General features: G+C 42.9%; 2 protein-coding genes across 14 annotated transcripts in view; one reads left to right on the top strand and one right to left on the bottom strand.

Annotated features, from left to right (window-relative positions):
* Window positions 1–1,424, top strand: part of SMC1B (structural maintenance of chromosomes 1B) — a 30,695-nt gene extending 29,271 nt beyond the window's left edge. Inside the window, exon 25 of the mRNA XM_010410205.4 lies at window positions 241–1,424. Within this exon, the coding sequence (XP_010408507.2) occupies window positions 241–351 (111 nt within the window). The 3' untranslated portion in view covers window positions 352–1,424. The remainder of the gene's footprint in view (window positions 1–240) is intronic.
* Window positions 373–15,165, bottom strand: FAM118A (family with sequence similarity 118 member A). 13 transcript variants are annotated; one of them, XR_005604424.1, is made up of 9 exons: window positions 14,971–15,164; window positions 10,765–12,280; window positions 9,577–9,798; window positions 8,834–8,962; window positions 7,767–8,052; window positions 4,781–4,813; window positions 3,163–3,310; window positions 2,414–2,519; window positions 373–477 (listed from the first exon to the last, which is right to left on the bottom strand). XR_005604424.1 is itself a non-coding variant. In XM_039570543.1 (8 exons), the coding sequence occupies exons 2-7, from the start codon at window positions 11,266–11,268 to the stop codon at window positions 3,207–3,209; spliced, it is 1,278 nt and encodes a 425-aa protein (XP_039426477.1). In that variant the 5' UTR covers window positions 11,269–12,280; window positions 14,971–15,164; the 3' UTR covers window positions 1,523–2,519; window positions 3,163–3,206. The 13 variants fall into 13 exon arrangements, 12 of the variants coding, with proteins under 12 accessions (XP_039426477.1, XP_039426478.1, XP_039426483.1 ...); XM_039570543.1 differs by lacking the exon at window positions 373–477 and having other exon boundaries at window positions 1,523–2,519; XM_039570544.1 differs by lacking the exons at window positions 373–477; window positions 2,414–2,519 and having other exon boundaries at window positions 3,065–3,310; window positions 10,765–11,122; window positions 12,225–12,280; window positions 14,971–15,165.
* Between the last annotated feature and the right edge of the window lie 3,495 nt (window positions 15,166–18,660).

The raw sequence follows: 18,660 nt of genomic DNA on the forward strand, positions 1-18,660 counted from the left end.
TAATTAATTACGGTTAAATAATGCACATGGGGTTGTTGAGGTGCTGGGTCACACCTGAAGTGTTGCTCCAGTGAGTCATGCACACAGTTGGTGACACACTGGGTGTGTCCTGCTGTGCGGGTACTGGCTCCGGGGACCATCCTTTGGGGAACTCAAGCTCATGCTTGTATCTCATAGTTATGAAATGCTTATTTCAAGTACCACAAGTGTATTACATGGTGTGATCCTCCCTCTTCCCAGCACGATGATATTATGTTTAGCCAAGTCCTGACCCTGGATCTTACAGAGTACCCAGAGGGGGAAGAGCAGGACACAGCAGAGAAGCCGAGCCGCAGTTCTGTCTTTGAATAGCACATGGATGGTGTCAGAGCCAGGTGACAGCAGGAACTGGGTTCACAGCTGACTGTTGCAAACCTGAGTTTGAATGTGATTCTTAAAAGTTGACAGGGAAATGTTCACTTTTCAAATGAAGCAGTTCTGCAAAATATTAAGGGAATCAGCTGTTACTCCTTGATGCAGTTTTGTTAAGGAGTGAGAGGCCGAGGCTGTTCCTGAGGTGTGCACACTGATACCCAAAGCTTTCTTTCCAAATGTTTTGGCTGTAAGAAGAAGGGCTGCAGGTTCATTTCTGTAAGTACAGTATCCCAAAGAACAAGCCTCTCACTTTTCTTAGGAAAAGTCCATAGTGCCAGCACACTGTTCAGGTACTCACTGCTCCAGTCAGGACCTTTTGTTGTAGCTGCATTTGCCTTCAGATAGGATTATTTCCTCTTTACTAAAACAGTAAGGTACTGGAATGTGCTCTTGGGTGACTTCTGTGACAACCAGAAAGACTTCAGTCTTCCACTACAACCTTACGCAAGTATTAGTTGTTAACTGTACAAATAAACTTGTGATGCAGCTCTAGAGCTGTGATGTAACCTTGAAAAATTTCACCTCTGAGGTATTTCAGTTTGCACAGAAGTGGAAAGAATGAGGCAGATGCGATAGAGCCACCAGCCTTATAAAAATGTATTGGTTGGTTATTATGCAGTTGTCCCAGTACACTCAAGTTATTTCGCTGGCCGTTTTTCATCTAAGCAGCAAAGTAATGAAGTTGGGTATAAAAAACTGAAAGCTGGAATCACTTTATCTGGCTTATGTTCCACCTCTGTGTGTGCTGACATGTTCCCCTTGGTTTGTAGTTGTTCATAGTAATTATATATTGTGTTCACAGAGCAGGTTCCTTTTGTCCCATGGGTTGCCTACACATACCTGCCTTGTCTTGTGCTGTGAACCCTGGGCTTGTGCTGGGCCTGTGGGGATCCTGCCTCAGGGAGGAAGAATGTCTGAGCAGGAGTGTTGAGGTGTTTCACAGGAATACAGATGTTCATCCAATACTGGTGTTACTGCTACACAGCATTAAATAAAATAATGTACTCAGAGGTGTGAGTCAGCATCAGTGCCTTAATTCAGAATCCGGTGACAGATGTGTGTGTTAGGAGATAACATAACCCCTCACTCTTCTGCTTTTGAGAATACAATAGATGGGCCTTGAGACAGGAGGCTGCTGGACAAGCTGCAGTTCAGCAGTTGGGAAGAATCACCAGTGCTGGTTGTAAGCTGATCCTTACCAAAGGGAGTGATGGGATTTTCTATTGTGGACCTGAGTTCAAGCACATGATAAGGAGTTGCATGACTTTAGGGCTTAAATAGTGGTAGTAATCAGGGTCATAAATACCTCAGTGCAAATGATGGATTTTGCTGCAGCTTGAAGCAACAGGTGAAGTGTTCCGAGCTGATCATCAGGATCTACAAGAACCTGACTAGTCACTTTCCAAAGCAGCCAGGTCATGCTGACTGCAAAAGCGTATGTTAGAGGGTAGTCTCACAGATAACGCTCTGTGTTGCTGAAAGACAATTTTCAGAAGTGATTTTGCTGTAAATAGACTCTCTCAGAGGACCGGGATGGCTGTGGGCTGCCTGAAGTCCTGCAGGAGCACAGCAGCATCCTAACAGCACACCTCACTGAAGTTTTTTGTCCCAGGGAACTGCAGGAGTTGGTTGTGTGACAAGGGAGTAAAGACCTGCCAAACCACAGTTCAGAGAGAAAAGTCACCTGTCAGACCCACCCCTTGCCTTCCCTGTAAAACCCCAATACAGTGTGACCTGCTCTCAGAAGGTGTTAACAGAAATCTTAGGAAACAGCCACAGGGAAACCAGACAGGAGCAATCCTTCAGCCCTGCCAGGTACACCTGTGCTGGCATCAGCACAAGGAACAGCCCTGGACATGCTCTCCTGCAGCCACTGAGGTGAGAGCCAGCTGACTGGAAAGCTACATATGATTACAAGTGCTGGCAGCTGCAGTGGGAATTGTGTCTTGCTGTCAAGATGATACAGGTGGAGGAAATACTATGTACTGCTGGGCCTTACCTTCACCCTTGGAGTAGTTCAGCCAAAGGCAAACTTGTTAGGAATTATCTGCAGATGGCTCCTTTTGATACTGATTGGGTTTCATTTCACTGCAGGACTCTGTTACCTGTGGTCCAAGAACAGTCTGTGCTGTAACAATATTTAAAACATTTCCACAGGAACCCACTGCAGAGAGGTCAGGGAGCACCTGCCCTGCAGTCTGTCCCTACACTGTTCCAGCCCTTCCTCCCCAGGTGATCTTGTGCCTTACCACACAAAGGAAAACAAATCCTCATGCCAAAAGTGGAAAGCAGGTGGGTCATCAGGCTGTGGGTTCCATAAATGTGGAACATCACTGTTCCTCAGGACTTGGGGATCAGAGACGGAAGCCTGCATGACCCCTGAAGAATCCAGCAACCCACCTTCAGTTCAGCCAATGGGAGAACTGAAACCCCTTTGTTTCAAAAGCAGGTGTGCCAAGAAGCACTTTTGACAGATTCAAATGTGTGGCTTCACCTGGGGAAGAGTTTGGTCCAAGTTGCTTCATGTAGAGGCAAAGAGAAGTTACATCTGCTTCTATCTGACCCTGCAGGTCCTGCCTGAGTGGTCTGGCAGTGCCAGGGGAGTGACTCATTTGACTCTCAAGCTTTACACACACAACACATTTACAGCTTTAGGAAAGAAAAAGCTAGTATGTACAATTTTATTCCACTTAAAACCATGGAAATACCAGCTCAAAACTTTCCACGCAGCAGATGTAAAACACCTACTGTTAAAAAGCTTCTGGGGTGGGCCTTGGGCGTTTGGGATTTTTTCATTCAAGAGTGGGTATATCATTATCTGACTGCTTGATCCTCTTGGGAGAATCAGTGCTGTTTTCTCCTAACTTCCTTTTAGCACAGTCCACACACGAAGTTCCTGGGGTGGGAGAGGGGAAAGAAAACAAATTAATATTGCTACATCCCTGTGTTTGGTGTACTTTTTATTACAAGCATCAGCTATTGAGATAAACACAATCCTGGTCCCCTGAGGTTCTTGTATTTGGATTCTGAAGAGGTTCTTGTATTTGGATTCTGAATTACCTGTAACATTAACCCTGCTAAAAGTCTGGGCTCAAGCTCTCCCCCCAAAACTGATGTCTAGTACTCTCACAAGCAACAGGGACTCAGCTCAGGATCCAGCTGCCTTTTGCCAAAGATAATTTTAACACCTGTGGAGCTCACACATGAGTCTAGATCCCTTATTCAAAGGCCCCAGCTTGAGCTGGAGGGTTGAAATAGACTAATCCAGTGGTCCCAACCTGAACCATTCCTGAAGTCTGCAATAAAAATCCTTGGTGTAAACTGCTGTTGGAAGTACATAAAACGCGTAACTGGAAAGGAACGTAAATGGAACAGAAATTCTTTCAAAACCGTAACATTCACTTAAAACTCCAGATAGATTTTTTGGGATATTACACACAATAATCCTCTTGAGGTTTTTTACTTGGTCTGTATTCCAAGATACAGGTAAAACTAAGGATGGTGCTAACAAGTTAGTAAAGGAGGGACTTTTAAGAGGGATGTTAAGAGGGGCTGGAATAAATTGTACTCAAGTTTTTTGTTTCTCTTCCGCTTATTTGTATTTTATTGAAAATGGGATTTATGAAGTCAGTTGAGAGACAGATAAGTGTAAAATCCCATTGAAATTACAAAACTAATTTCTGACTTCACACCTGCACACAAGTGTCTTGGACCTCTTGTGTACTTTTTGATTATGACAGAGCAGGGGTTTCACCTCCCGCACTGCCGAAGGCCCTTACATGCATTACCAAATGATACTTCTGTATAATTTTGATATTGTCTGCAGCAGCCCAGATCTCTCAGGATTGGAATCTTTTTGTTTCAGAGGGAAGTTTTGCTATATTTTTTCCATCAACTGGAATGTATTATTGCATGACTTATTCACAGAAATACCACACCACCACCTGAACAGCTCAGCTGAAGAATCGCCTTCAGTACCACACAACTGAGATTCACCCTTCCTGGCCTCCTTAAGGAAGGCTTTTGGAACAGAAACCTGTGTTTGGAAATCTAAGCCAAAAATCTCATTGACTTTAGTTTTACCTCGGAGTACTCTGGTGAATATTAGTAACTATTTATATATATTTTCTATAGCTTTTACGTGCTATCATTTGTCATTTGATAGACCTGAAAAGGCCATCAGTTACCTGAAAGCCTTCAGTTACCTGCTGATAGGCAGAAAGAAAACCAGAGAGTAAAAAGAGAGCATTCAGCAAACTTTCAGAGCTCTCCGAAGTAATTATTTAATTACTTTGGAAATAAGAGGGGTATTTTTCTTGTGTTGGTAGGATTATGGAACTTCTGTGAAAATAAAAACATTACTTACCCAAGAGTGTTGTGCTGTCCACCCGATCAGCATCTAGAGAAGTGTAAGAGACATCAGCAACACACATGAGCATCCAGGAAGTTTTTATACTCTTACGCACCATCCCAAAACAGCAAGGTTGTATTTAGAATCCCAGAATGGTCTGGGTTGGAAGGGATGTTAAGGCCTATCCAGTTCCACCCCCTGGCATGGTCAGGGACACCTTCCACTATCCCAGGTTGCTCTAAGCTCCATCCAGTGTGGCCTTGAACACTTCCAGGGATGGGGCAGCCACAGCTTCTCCAGGCAACCTTTGTCAGGGCCTCCCCAACCTGATCATTAAAAAATGTCCTCTTTAATCTACATCTATGCCGTTTCGGTTTAAAGCCATTCTCCCTCATCCTATCTCTACATGCCCTTGTCCAAAAGTCCCTCTCCAGCTCTCTGGGAACCCCTTTAGGCACTGGAAGGCTGCTGTAAGATCTCCCTAGAGCCTTCTCTTCTCCAGGCTGAACACGCCCAGCTCTCACAGCCTGTCTCCAAAGCACAGGTACTCCAGCCCCTGATCATCTTTGTTGCCCACCTCTAGACCCACTTCCAGCAGCTCCACATCCTTCTGATGTTGAGGACCGCCGGGCTGGAGGCAGCTCTGCAGGTGGGGTCTCACCTGAGCAGGGCAGAGGAGCAGAACCCCCCCTCCTCTGCTGCCCGTGCTGGGGGCTCAGCCCAGCACAGGGAGGTTTCTGGGATGGGGCCTGTCCAGCTCTCACCCACCAGCACCCCCAAGTCCTCCCCAGGGCTGTTCTATCTGCTCATCCCCAGCCTAGATTTGTGCTTGGGATGGCCCTGACCCAGTTGCAGGACCCTGACCTTGCTGAACTTGGTGATGCACAGCCCTACCTCTCCAGCCTATCAAGGTCCCTATGGATGTGACCCCTTCCCTACAACCAGAGCGCTCAGCTTGCTGTCATCTGCTGAGGACACACTCGAGCTCACTGTCCACATCCCCCTCAAAGCCATTACAAGGTCCTGGTCCTAACACAGACTCCTGGAGGACACAACTTGTCATCAGTTTCCATCCACACATAAAACCACTGACCACAGCCCTGAGTGTAACCATCCAGCCCATTTTTACCCATATCCCCCAAGTCTTCCCTTTTTTCCCTTTTTAAAAATGGGGGTTAGGTTTCTTCTTTTCCGGTTGATGCCATGATGATTTTTTGCCTTTTCTTTTATACCCCTGTTATTTACCTTTTTATAGCTTTTGTATTCTTAGTGTTTTTTAGCCTACATTCTTAGACGTATTTTGTCAAGCTAGGAGACTAAACATCTCAGAAGCCTCGTAGTTAGGGATCAGAAAGCCCCAGACACCAAGGTCCTCTCCAGAACACATTCTGTAAACTAAGATAAAACCATGCAGGGGAAGGTTCCTTGGGGAGGGGGGCTCACTCGAACCTCTCATTAGAGAATCTTTGATAGAAATGCTAATTAATAAGACCTATAATGTTATACGAGATCTATTGTGGGTGTGCATTGAGGTGTGCGTTTCGGCACACTCCACCTGGACGTGGTGCACCTGAGGATCCTTAAAATAAATATAGAAGTAAAATCCCTTTTTTCCTTCTAACCGTGTTTGATTCTTGATTTTAAGATCAGGAAAAGGCATCACAGTCAGTGGGAACTTCCCCAGTTGACACAGTTTTTCAAATAATATGGCTTAGCAACTTCATCATGGTTTAGCAGATTGAGAATTCTACCAGGACATGACTGGTGCAGCCCAGGCTACTTCCAACCCTGACCTCAGGTCCAGCTGAGCCTCTCCTCTGCTCATCTGAGGCTCTCCATCACCTCTCCTAGGAAGTGGTCTTCAACGCATTCCAGGATTCCTGGACTGCTTGCAGTTTGCTGTGTTCCTTTTCCAGTGAGTGTCCAGGGGCCTGTAGTCCCCAATCTGCATCAGGGCCTGCATTTCTCATTTCTTTCATATAACCCTTTTAACAAACTCCTCCTGCTATATTTTAGAAGGGAGATTGTAAATAGGCACAAAAAACTCAAACCCTGACAGTTTGTGATGTACAGAGCAGTTCAGCACACCTGAAAATGGTTCTGTTTGGGATCTCGACTTGTAAATGAGATCAAGAGATTTTCAAGTCTGAGTAAGGTCCCTCTTCTTGCAAGTCTGATGCAAACAAACTGCAGACAAACTTCTTGAAATCTCAATGGTGTGGTAAATATTTTTTTCTAGCCTTCATGGCAAGAATAACATAATGCAGTCTAACTGGAATATCATCAGGTCACAAAAATCGGGATAATAATTCAGGCATGCACTTTTCAGGGAAAAGGTTCCAGCTATGCACCACCTGGGGATAATTTTAGACAAATCAGTTTCACTGAAATGATAAATAAAAGAGCTGTCGAACAGCAATTCTTCCCAAGGTCATTTAGTTATTGTTCTCTGGATAAACCAAAACGGAACTGTCCTTGTTTGGAATACATTAAAGAAATCTCTTTCCTTAGACATACAGTTCTTTCTCTTCGTTCTCTTCACAACCCTAACTGTACTAAGCCAAACACTTATTGGATGCACTGACTTAATTTCCCATTCTATGCTCGGTCAGATATTGTGGCTCAACCAGCTTATCCCACCAGTTAATCCCTTCAATTCTCTTAGGTTTTTTTCCTGACAAGTCAGATTTCTGATAATGTAATACTCAATAAGCTGAAGTAGTTCACATCATAAATACATGTTAACGTCTTTAACAAATACTAACAAATAGGCAAATTCAGAATTCAAGATTAAATTTGCAAGAATCCACAGACCTCCAAAATCCACAGATTTCAAAAAAAACCATCTAGTTACAGTTTGGCCACATGCTCCAACTCTGCATATTCCTCACAAGCAACAAAGCTGCACACGAGGTCAGTGCCTCGAATCAGCTGCAGTGTTCAGGCAGCGCAAACTGCCCAGTACCTGCTCCAGACTGTGCTGTTGAAGAGGCCACATTACCTGGACTTCTCTGCTTGCAGATTTGAGCAGTCAGATCCTGGACATACTCTGGGAATTGTTGGAAGCAGTCCCCATAGGACACCACTTTTATTCCATGCAGCAGCATATCTGCCTGGAGCTTAAAAAAGTGGTCTTCGTTTTCTTTAAGCACCAACATGTAATGTTCTAGATCCACTTTGTTCTTTACTGTGTAAAGAAAAAGAGCTTGGAATATCTGGTCACGCAGAGTCTCTCCACAACCCAAAAACAAAAAAGACTTGGTTCGGTACAAGTTCTGAAGAACTTCCTGTGAAGGAACAGAAACACAGAAGAGCCACACTTACTTGAGCAGACAAAAGGTCAGAACTTCTAAAATACATCAGCCAGAGAAGGGACCAGCAGAGCAGAACCTCACTAGTGAACTGACAAAAGTAAATGTTTTAGGATCAGGCTAAACTGACATTTTATAACCATTGCTCCTACACAAAAAAAAAAGAAAAAAAAATGAAAAAAAAAGGCAAAATTATCATACAAAATTGGGAGTTGGAATAAGATGATCTTTTGGTCACTTCCAACCCAAGCCATTCCATGGAATGTAAGTGTTGCCAGTAAGGGAATTTAAATCAAAAGAATTAGGATGACAGACTATTGGGTTCCCGTTAGGTCAATCTCTAAATAAGGAAAATGAATATTCTTGACCAAATGTTTGACTTCCTATGACAGCTAAGATGACATTAAATCCAGGATCCAGAGCTGGTAACAGTTTAAAACCCTAAGAAACCTAGCAATCGTATGATGATGAATCCTTGTCCTGGTGTTCAGTATTTTAAGGCTCCTGTTCTTTCCAAAGATAAATACAAACTGTGATATCCAGCTGAGGGGTTTGATTGTGATTTACACAGCCACAGCACCCAAGGGCACAGACTGCCTTTGCAACAGAGCCACCTTTCTCAAAAATTCTGAATAATTCCTCTGGGCCCCAAGAATTTAATTTATATGGTGCAACAGAGCCTTCGGTATCTTGTCTGCAGTCATTACAAGAAAACTGTTAGGCAAAACACAGTCAAAATTTTAAAGATCACACAAACCATGACTTCAGGATCTTGAGTGACATCTTTATATCCCGAGGGATCAAGCACCATTCCACAGGGGTCTGTATATAAGCCGTGAATATGAAGAACTCCATATTTTACGTGGCCTCTTGCCCACTGAAGAACCTAAAGCACATCATGCAAGATGCATCCTTTTGTTATAATATGCCACACTCACCATGAATCCACAAAACTATACAGCTGAACTGACTTATAAACCACTTAAAGCAGAAACAACTCCTTTTGCACCTTCCTACAGCAAGAGATTGTAATGACTAATTACATAGCTCACTTTAAATTGTAACAAAGAGGTGATGGCTAATGCTGCAGCTGTCTCTGGCTTTTTGGGTTAAACAGCCAGTCAACCAAGAAGCAAGTTCCAGCAGCACTGACAGAAAAGGTATGAACAGCAAATTAACTATCAACCAGGTGAAATTCTATTTGGGGTTTTAACAATGACTTTACATAAGTTAAATAATTTGTGGGTTTTTTCCAGTAAATGGCAGGGAACTGGTTAACAAACATGTCACTGAAATTCTCCTTGGTAACTGTAACCACATTATTCAGTATAAAGAGATATGTAAAAGAAATGTCTGGGCATCTGCTGTAGATTACAGACATGCTTTACCAATTAACAACTTTTAGTCGTGACTCTTTAAACAGGAAAACATCTTCCAGTGCAGCTTATGTGCTGATTTGTCATATATTAAGTCTAATAATTTTACTGCTCTCAATCGTACCTTATCCTTATCTTTAAGGTCTAAAGATTCCATAGGTTTACCCTGTTGCTGACCAAATATTTCAAGCAGATTATCATAGTTTGTAGTCAGAACCATTGTGCCTCTGTCCATGAGCCTCAGGATGGATTGCAGAACCACAGGGTTCTGAATGTGTTGTTCTAAATTATCAAACACCTCCATTAAGCAATCCTGGAAGAAGTTGGGCTTCGCGTCCCCAGTACGCTGAGGAAAGAGAAGAGGAACACTCCATCAGGCCCATGTGCTACGTTACAACTGCCTCCCACAGGAACCCACGCCATCTGGCTACTGAATGCCAAAACATTTCTCTAAAAGAGGACTTGAACAGTACCAAATCAAATCTCAATTTGTTCCAGTGCTCTTGCCTCTACTTAGTGTAGCTCCAAACAATTGTTTTAGTTTCTCAAGAGAGCTTGTAATACAGACGCAATAAAGCAACACTAAAGTTAGCTTACCCTGGATTCAGACACATCAGTATTTTATCAGTATTCAGCTATTCAGTATATCCTGGATATCCCTGGGATATACCATTAAGGGGAGGGGGAGGCTGCAGGTGTTCTGTTTTTTCATTCCTTGTTCAGAAAACTTTATTAATTATTAAATCTGCTACAAACACATGCAGACAACCTTACTGTCCCACTGGGCCTGGAGAGAGGCTCACCCCAGCCTACACTTAGCACTTTGTCTGTCCCCCAGGTTATTTCAGCTAGAAGGAAGACTTGGCAAAGGTCCTAACACAGTTTGTAAACCTCTGGAAACTCAGATGGATGGCTGAGACTGGGCATGCATGGGCTGTCCTCAGGGAAGCGTGAGCTGCACCAGTGATTCACAGTGTGTGGCCCAAGGTCATCAGTAGGCTCAAGGCCTACCTGTACTTTCAGGGTCACTCCAGTTATAGCCACAAATCTAGAAATTCTTCTTTCACTTCTCAGAAACATTATAGCAAATACTTAATAGTCAGAACTCTTGTTTGCATTAATTCTGATGAATGCTAACTTACACTAAAACTCAGAGATTTTTTTAGCCTCTCCAAAATGTACAATGTGCTGTATGATTACCCACAAAATTTCCATTTTTACCATAAAAAATTCAACTTTTGGAAGTCGTGTTTCCTTAGAACAAAAGTACATAGTAGTTTTAGAAATTAACATAGGTTATAAACATACTCACTGGTGACATCTTCCTGATGAGATCATGTGCAACCACAAGCAGGTCTCTCTCTTTGGTTACTTTCTTTCGGAATTCAGCGACATCCCCGGGGTGCAACACCTCCAGCTGCTCAGCTGCTCCAAGGACAGCCTCAATGCAGCTTCTCCAGGAGCAGAGTGCCGGGATTCCTGGGGCTACTGCAGCACTCACCCCCGTCCCAATTACCAGGAGAAGGTCCTGAGGCTGCTTTCTTACAAGACTTTTTAAGAATTTTCTTGAACACAGAAAACAAAAGTGCTCATTGTTCATGGCGCATTTCCTGGCTTGCCTGAAGAGCTCAGGGACTGACTCCAGAAGTTTATCTGAGCCATTAAAGCTTCTGCAAAACACCAACCAACCAGCAGGAACAGAGTTCTCCGTTCCTACACAACAAGATGAGATGGGCAGCCACAGAAGCCCACGGCCTCCCCCAAACCAACAATGGCCTTGAAGGCTTTTTGCCATTTCAGACAAGTAAATGTGCATGGTTAATGCCAGCCAAAAAAAGGCAACAACTTCAAATCACTAATATCTCTGAGATCCAAACTGACAATTGCCACTGGGCCAGCCAAACGCCATTTCCAATGAAATCTTGAAAAAAGTAGGCAAAGGATTGTCCATGACTGAATTAATACATGTGCGATAGAAAGGAAGTAGAACTATTTCAAAGGGACAAGTCACAGTATTTCAAGAAAATAAATTCTGGGGGGTTTTTTGGGAGAAAGTGGAATATTTTGTTCTCATTTATGGTCACTGTAGGATATGTGAACATAGCAGTCATGCTGGTTCAGATGAACGGTTCATCCAACACACTATTCAGACATTACTACCCACAGATCCTTCTCGGAGGTGTGTTGGTGTTACATCCATAGTTGCTGCACAAACCAGCACAGGGAACTGTGAGGAAAATCTGTCTTTCATGATTACTCAGAAAAGAAGTGAAAATGCATATAACCCATACAGTAAAATCATTTCTGTACAAACAAGGATTTCAGTAGTACAGAACCTCAGAACTCCCCTGACTTTCCAAGCTACCTTTACAGATTTTTAGTTCCTGGTAACATGGTAATAAGGATGATTAACACCTCTTATTTCACAATCATCTGAAACTACCTAGGTCAAACTATGGTGTTCGACCTGAAATGGCCTCAGGCAAAGCAATAAACATGTAGATGTGATTGCCAGCTAGTGCCTACAAGTTCGTGCTTGATGACCCATGCCTTCCTGCTACATTTAGCCCAAATTGTTTCCTCTCATTATTTACTCCTACTAAACAATTTAAGTGAGCATGAAGTACTTGGTCAGTGAAGAAACTACCGGGATAATTTCAAGTTTTCAGGCATGATGTTGTTCTTGTATTCGATATTCAGTAGTTTATTCCCAATGTGATTTCAGATTTTCATTAAGAGAAAGTTTTGTATCAACTCTGGAACACAAGTTACCTGAATTTCTGCTCACTTCTAGCTGTGGCTCCTTCTGGTGAATCCATCTCTGAGCCCTGAATAAAACAGAAAGCAAAATAATTCTTAATGCTTCTACCTTAGAAAAAGCCGAAATCAAAATCAGATGTATTACTGTTGATTTTTTCTCTTTATTCCTACCAACTTATAATATCAAGACTCCATGTGTCACATTCCAATGAAGCAAGGCACTGATGGAAACAAACCTGCCAAAGGACAAGTGCACAAACCCAGCACAGCTCCAGTTAAGCTTCCAAATGCCATAGGACTGAGAAAACAGAGATGCAGCTATTCATGCAGCTACAAAATACTTGTGTCTAAATTCAAGATAAAATTTAGCACACCCACTAAAACTTTAACTTATTTCAAGTCAATTAAGGAGTTTCTTGATTTTATTTTTTTCATAAAAATCAGTTGTTTCAATCCAGTTTGTGGAAACCAGACTTCCACATGACATCCTGATCATGAGAAGCCCTCTGAGAGCCACCTGGTTACATGACCAGACTGCAGGGTATGCCAGATTTTATTTAAAATACTTGCTGAGAAAAAAATAACTTATTTCTGTATCATCTATTATGTTTTATGTCTGAAGTACAAGAAAGACTGCATCTTGGCAGGAGAACTGGCTATGGGATCATTACTAGAAACCCCCAAGTTTCATTACATGGATTAGTTTTTTTATGAGGATGTATTTTTTGTTTGGCTTGAGACACAGTTTTTGGTGGTGGTGATGGCAAACTGCAGTCCCTAATCCCTCAAATAAATATTGTGCCAGAGCCTAGGGCTCCTAAGGTAGTTGCCAGCTCTTGTGTTCGTGTGCTAGAAGCTAATTTGGAAGCAGGAGGCTCCAAGTTTCAAGATCATTTAACTAACAAAAACACCAACAAAAAAACCACCCACAAAAGAAAAACCACCCCCCAAAAAAACCCAAAAAACCCTCAACAAACCAAACTAAACTTTAAAAACCCACAAACATCCCAACCAACCAACTCCAACCCAACACAAAAAAGCCAAAACAAACCTCCCCTGCAAAAAAACCTCAAAAAAACCCCAACCCCCCCCAAAAAACCCCAACAACAACAAAAGAAAAAGAAATCAAACAAACAAATACCCACCCACCCAACCCCCCACAAAAAAAACCAAACCAATACCAACAACAACAACAACAACAAAAACACCACCAAAAAACCCCAAACTCCAGCCCACCCTCCCCCCCCCCAGGGTGTCTTTTCAGGTGGAAAAATCTTTTCTTGTTGTAATATTTATTTTCTCTGTATTCCCTTCCCTGACCAACAGTATCCTATGGAGGTGCCCCACTGTCATCATTAGCACATCCAAAAATCAGGACAATAATCTGTCTAGGACAAACCACTTTAAAATCACACAGAATCATCAAGGCTAGCAGAAACCTCCCAGATCATCATGGCCATCACCCCAGCATCACCATAATCACCCTAAACCATGCCCCCAAGCACCACAAGATTCCTTCACACATGGGAACATTATGAGTGCACAATGCAAAAACAACACAGGGAGGAAGGGCAACTTATTTTTGTGGAAAATATCGTTTTTATTTTTAACCCCATCCAAGAAAGCTTTATTAATTACCACTCCCCAATTTTAATAAAAGCATCTCACCACGGGCTGCTGTCAATACCAACATTTCAGACCTTGCTGTTTCTTTTTAGCTCCTAAAGTTGCTTCCTGGAAGGCGCAGCCGTGCAAGGAAGTGGGAGCAATGATCCCCCAATCCTCACAGCGAAATGGCTGCGATAAGCGATGGAGGTCAAATCTCCCCGTGGTTCGAGTACTGGGAACTACTCCGGAACATCCTCTGGCTCTGACCACAGGTGTGGGCAGCTCCTTTTCAAACAGGGTTTCCTCACGGCAGGCTGGAAGTAGGAGCCCACTGTGATCCAGGGATGCCTGACAGCCGGGATGGGAGCTGGGTCCTTACTCCAAACACAACGAGGAGACATCGGAACAACTTCTAATCTCACATTTTTCCTGCTCAACACACTCAGTTTTTATCAGTGAAATAAGAGCTCCATTCACCGACTGAAACTCCAGGTCACTGGGCTGACTCGACGAAGCGCGTGTTTCCAGACACTTTTGTATCTGAAATCAGCCTAAAACGTTCAACCTACAGGCAGCCGCGGGAAAAGGAATGCCCCGTCCCGAGCCCGCCGATTGCCTCTGAGACGCCGGGAGCAGGAGCCCGGGCTGGATAGCGGCTCCTGCCGGCCCCGATTCCCTGTCTGCTTCCGGAGTGACCCTGACGGCTTCCGGGAGCCGAGCCTTCCCCGCCGCGCGGGAAACAGCCGCCCCGACACCGAGGTTCCGCGCAGCTCCGAAATGCAGATTTCAATTAAAATCTGCTCCCAAACCGCGGCCGTTCCGCTAAAACCCCCCTGGTGGGTGGGCGGCGGGGAGACGAACAGGTCTGTCCCCTAGGCCCCGGTCCGAGAGCGTGCATGGGACCGGCCGCGGCTCCCTAAAAGCACTGAAAACCTCTGAGAGGCAAGAATATATACCTGCGGGTCTGTGTGAAATACAGCAGTCAAGTCTTACTTACAGGAGAAAGCGACCTGGTTAACCCGCATATTAAGGAGTTAGTGCCCTGAAAACGTACAGGTGACAGAGGTGTTAGAGATGAAAAACATCACGGTGAGGAGAATGCAAAACAAAACAAAAAAGAAGGAACAGCAGGAAGAGACGGCAGCGTTACCTCGGACGGCTCTACTGACGGCAAGGCGGGGGTGGCGGGGCTGGCCGAGGCATCATTAGGAGCGATTCTGTGCCGCCGTGACAGCAGGTGGCACAGGTCACCTGGGCACGGTCACCCGCAAGCAGAGCAGGGCAGCCCGGCACTGCACACAGCAGGCTCTCTTCAGCGAGTCACACCGCCCAAGCCAACACCCACAGCGCCTCCTCCCCTCCGAATCTTCTCTCTCTCTCTCTCTCTCTTTTTTTTTTTTTTTTTTTTTAAGCGTTTAATATCTTAAAGCCAGAGCGTAAAAACTTCCAGGTCCTTCCGCATGGTTTATTCTGGTGTTGGTTAACATTTAGCTCAGCTGCAGCGTTTTTTCCACCAGCAGTCCCACCTCCCTTTGAAGCGCTGTGCTTTAATCCTGGCAGTCGGATGGGTAAAGGCTGTAATTGTGTCAAAGGAGGCTGTTACAGACCCGTACCCTCAAATTCCAGTTGCAAGACTGGGTTGAAAATGCATAATTCTCTGGTTTTAGTTCCATAACTGGAGTTTTCAAAACTATGCAGAAGAAATTCCCTGCTGTGAGGCTGGTGAGGCCCTGGCACAGGGTGCCAAGAGAAGCTGTGGCTGCCCCATCCCTGGAAGTGTCCAAGGCCAGGCTGGACAGGGCTTGGAGCAACCCGGGATAGTGGAAGGTGTCCCTTACCATGGCAGGGGGTGGGACTGGATGAGCTTTAAAGTCCCTTCCAATCCAAACCAGTCTGTGATTCTATGATTCTACTCATGATACCATTTTGAAGACCTGAAGTACTTCTTGACATAAGCTTCCCCTTTTCCTTTGTTTCTCTACTCAGCCACTTCCATTATTTTTGGGTACAGTCAGGACTCACAGGTTTTGCATGTCCATGTAATAGATTTGACCATCATGTTATGTTCATGAAATGCCACAGTTGTATTGATATTCTGGTATAGTTTTAGGAAGAATTTTGGTAAGGATAGCCAGTTTTGAAGATGACATATAAGCACGGTTTTTACTCCCTATCCAGTGTTTTGGCAAGAACAGTTGTGTTGACCACTGTGAAATCACTGACTTTCAATCTGTGTAAGAACACTGCGTCATTGTGAACTGTCTGTGTAATATTCACTAGACACCACTTCTCACTTTGTTGTTATTCTTATATTACTATATTGCAGTCTCTAGAAAGGCTTAACAACTATTTGGAGAATCATATTCCTAGGATAAGGAAGATGGAGGATAGGATCAGTGAGAACACAGAAGGAGAAGGAAGAATGCAAGTAGTCTCACCTGAAAACTGACATGTGATTGAGTTGGGGAGGCTCTGCAGTGTTTCCAGCTCTTGCCTTTCACCCTTCACTGCTGCCAGTCAAGCAGCAAGGAATTTTAACATGCTGATATTGAGGGTTCTGTAAACCTGAAGGTCAAAGACACTGTATTTTAAAAGAACCAGGTGATATTCTTCTCCCTAAACCTAGCAACTATGTATGAAATCCAGTTTGGAATGCTATTTGACACTGTGTTGTACTAACACTGGAATGTATTACTAAAGAATTTGTTGGGTATCTCAGAATATTTTTTCAGCTGTAGATAGGAGTTACAAAGACTTGCTCAATATTTGCCTGAGCTTGAGACTCAGCATCTGGCCCATCCTGTAGATTTACAATGCTTAATACTCTTTTTTTCACATTCGTTTAAAAAGAGATGTGAGAGGAAATTTTTGTGAAGAAAGGCCTTTGAAATCATTTCCATTTTTCAGTCTGAATCGATTAATCTGGTGTTACTACCTTTTCCTGTAAGCCTTGCTCCTTTAATATCCTTAAACTGCACTATTATTTTAAAACCCCAAGAGTAGTCACAACAACAGTACATTTCATAAGCTCTGGATTCCCCTGCAACAAGCCGAGAAAGTTACTAAGGACAAAGAATACCAATACTTTCCAATCAAACACAGTACAAAAGTAAATACATAAAATACAACCAAAAGGAGGCTTAGATACTTTTTCAAATGTACAATAAGAAGTAAAACTATATTATTATCCATTATATTTCCATGTTGTTATTTTAAAATTTGAACAATTAAATATGACAGTGACAAGCCAACACCATTATGAGAAAACTGGCGGAAAGTTCAGGAGCAAAAGTCACAGTGAAAAAAGAATTTTTAAGTGAGTTGAAATCCGTGAACTTTGAAAAATGGAGTTTCTTTCAAGAAGCAACAAAGAAAGGCAATTGAGGATGTCCAAGGGGTAAAACACACGCTTAAAAGAAATAACTACACCAGTTCAACACTCGATTCAACCTCACATTTATCTCTCATCGTAAATCTGTTTGTCCAAGTGTACTAAACAACACATTAAGTCAGTTGCTTCTTTGGGGATTTGTTGCCAGCTTTGGAAATAACACTTGAAAGGATGTCGTCAGGCTAAGAAATGCAGCTAGTTGGTTTTGGCTCCAAGAGGCAATGTATCTGATTATTCAGCTGTGGTTCTATGAACTGGGATGTAATGTTGATTTACTTTTGACATCTTGCTCCTTGAGAAGTTACAATAAAGTAAATCCAAGCCTACATTATGCCAGAACCACTGGTTTGAAAGAAACTAAGCAAAGCTCATAATGAAAGCTTATTGAGCTTGCTGAAAAGTATCTTTAAGACACCAATTAACTTGTGTCTTATTTTTTTCCATAGCAGGAAGCCAATCGGCCCCTGATGATTGAGATAAAATTCCTTGCACAATGGAACTACCAGTTCTTTCCTGTTAGGAAAGAAACTCTTTTCTAACTTGGAGATGACTGGATCTTACTAGTTTGTCATTTTGGTAAACAGAATAGTTTATAAAATACTGTGAAGAAGATGCTTTCAGAAATTCAAAGTATGTTTTCAAAAGCCAGTGTCAGTTCACTTACAGTTTACCCATGACTGAATGTAAAGATTAATTTTCAAAGATAACGTTTTACTTGCTGCACTGTCTGTGTGTGTGCCCTGCAGAGTGACATGATCTGTAATATAATTCTGGATGTAACTGCAGGTATATTTTTAAAGCTGCCAAGTGTTAAGCACATCTGCACCAACAAGGTCTCCCTACAGTCAACTCTTACCTAACAGAGTGTAATTACCATCAAGTTCTGCGTTACTTTGCACCTGCCTCTCTCACACCTGCCTTCTATTAGCAACATTGAAAGTGTGATCATTTCAGTACAGTCAACGTGTGAAAAAAGTACATATTACAAGGGTGAATGAGAGGGGAAATGAGCTCTCTTAACTGTCATCTTTCTGACCTTGACTTTAGTTTGACCTTGTTTAAAAAAAGTCTGAATACATGAGTTTGCTTTGAAAAATTAAGGAGTGTAACTAAATGGGATGTCCTTTGATTAAAGAGTTTATATTGTGCATTTTTCTGACAAAAAAAAAAACAAAAACAACCAAACAACAAAGAAGTTCTGTCACAAGGTCCTTAGCTGTTCTGAACAGCAGCAATGTGTGCAGCAATGGGAAAGGGAGGAAAACCACTGCGGAGAGGCAGAACTGTAATGGAAAAAGGAAGCAAAACATAAACCAAAGAGAAGACAGTCACAAAAAAAAAAAAAAGAAAGAAAGAAAGAAAAAAGAGAAAGTAGAAGGAAATAAAACATTCTGAAGCCTGGAAGGAATGAATTTAAACCAAGCATATTACTGTAATGACTGGGAAGAG

This window comes from Corvus cornix, chromosome 1A (assembly GCF_000738735.6).
Source record: "Corvus cornix cornix isolate S_Up_H32 chromosome 1A, ASM73873v5, whole genome shotgun sequence".
NCBI classification, from domain to species: domain Eukaryota; kingdom Metazoa; phylum Chordata; class Aves; order Passeriformes; family Corvidae; genus Corvus; species Corvus cornix.

Coding starts and splice junctions, on each gene's coding strand:
- FAM118A (XM_039570543.1), bottom strand. CDS start 11,268: ATGCACATTTACTTGTCTGAAATGGCAAAAAGCCTTCAAGGCCATTGT. Junction 9,799..10,764: donor TCATCAGGAAGATGTCACCA/GTGAGTATGTTT, acceptor CTCTTTCCTCAG/CGTACTGGGGACGCGAAGCC. Junction 4,814..7,766: donor CTGCAAGCAGAGAAGTCCAG/GTAATGTGGCCT, acceptor ACACTTCTCTAG/ATGCTGATCGGGTGGACAGC.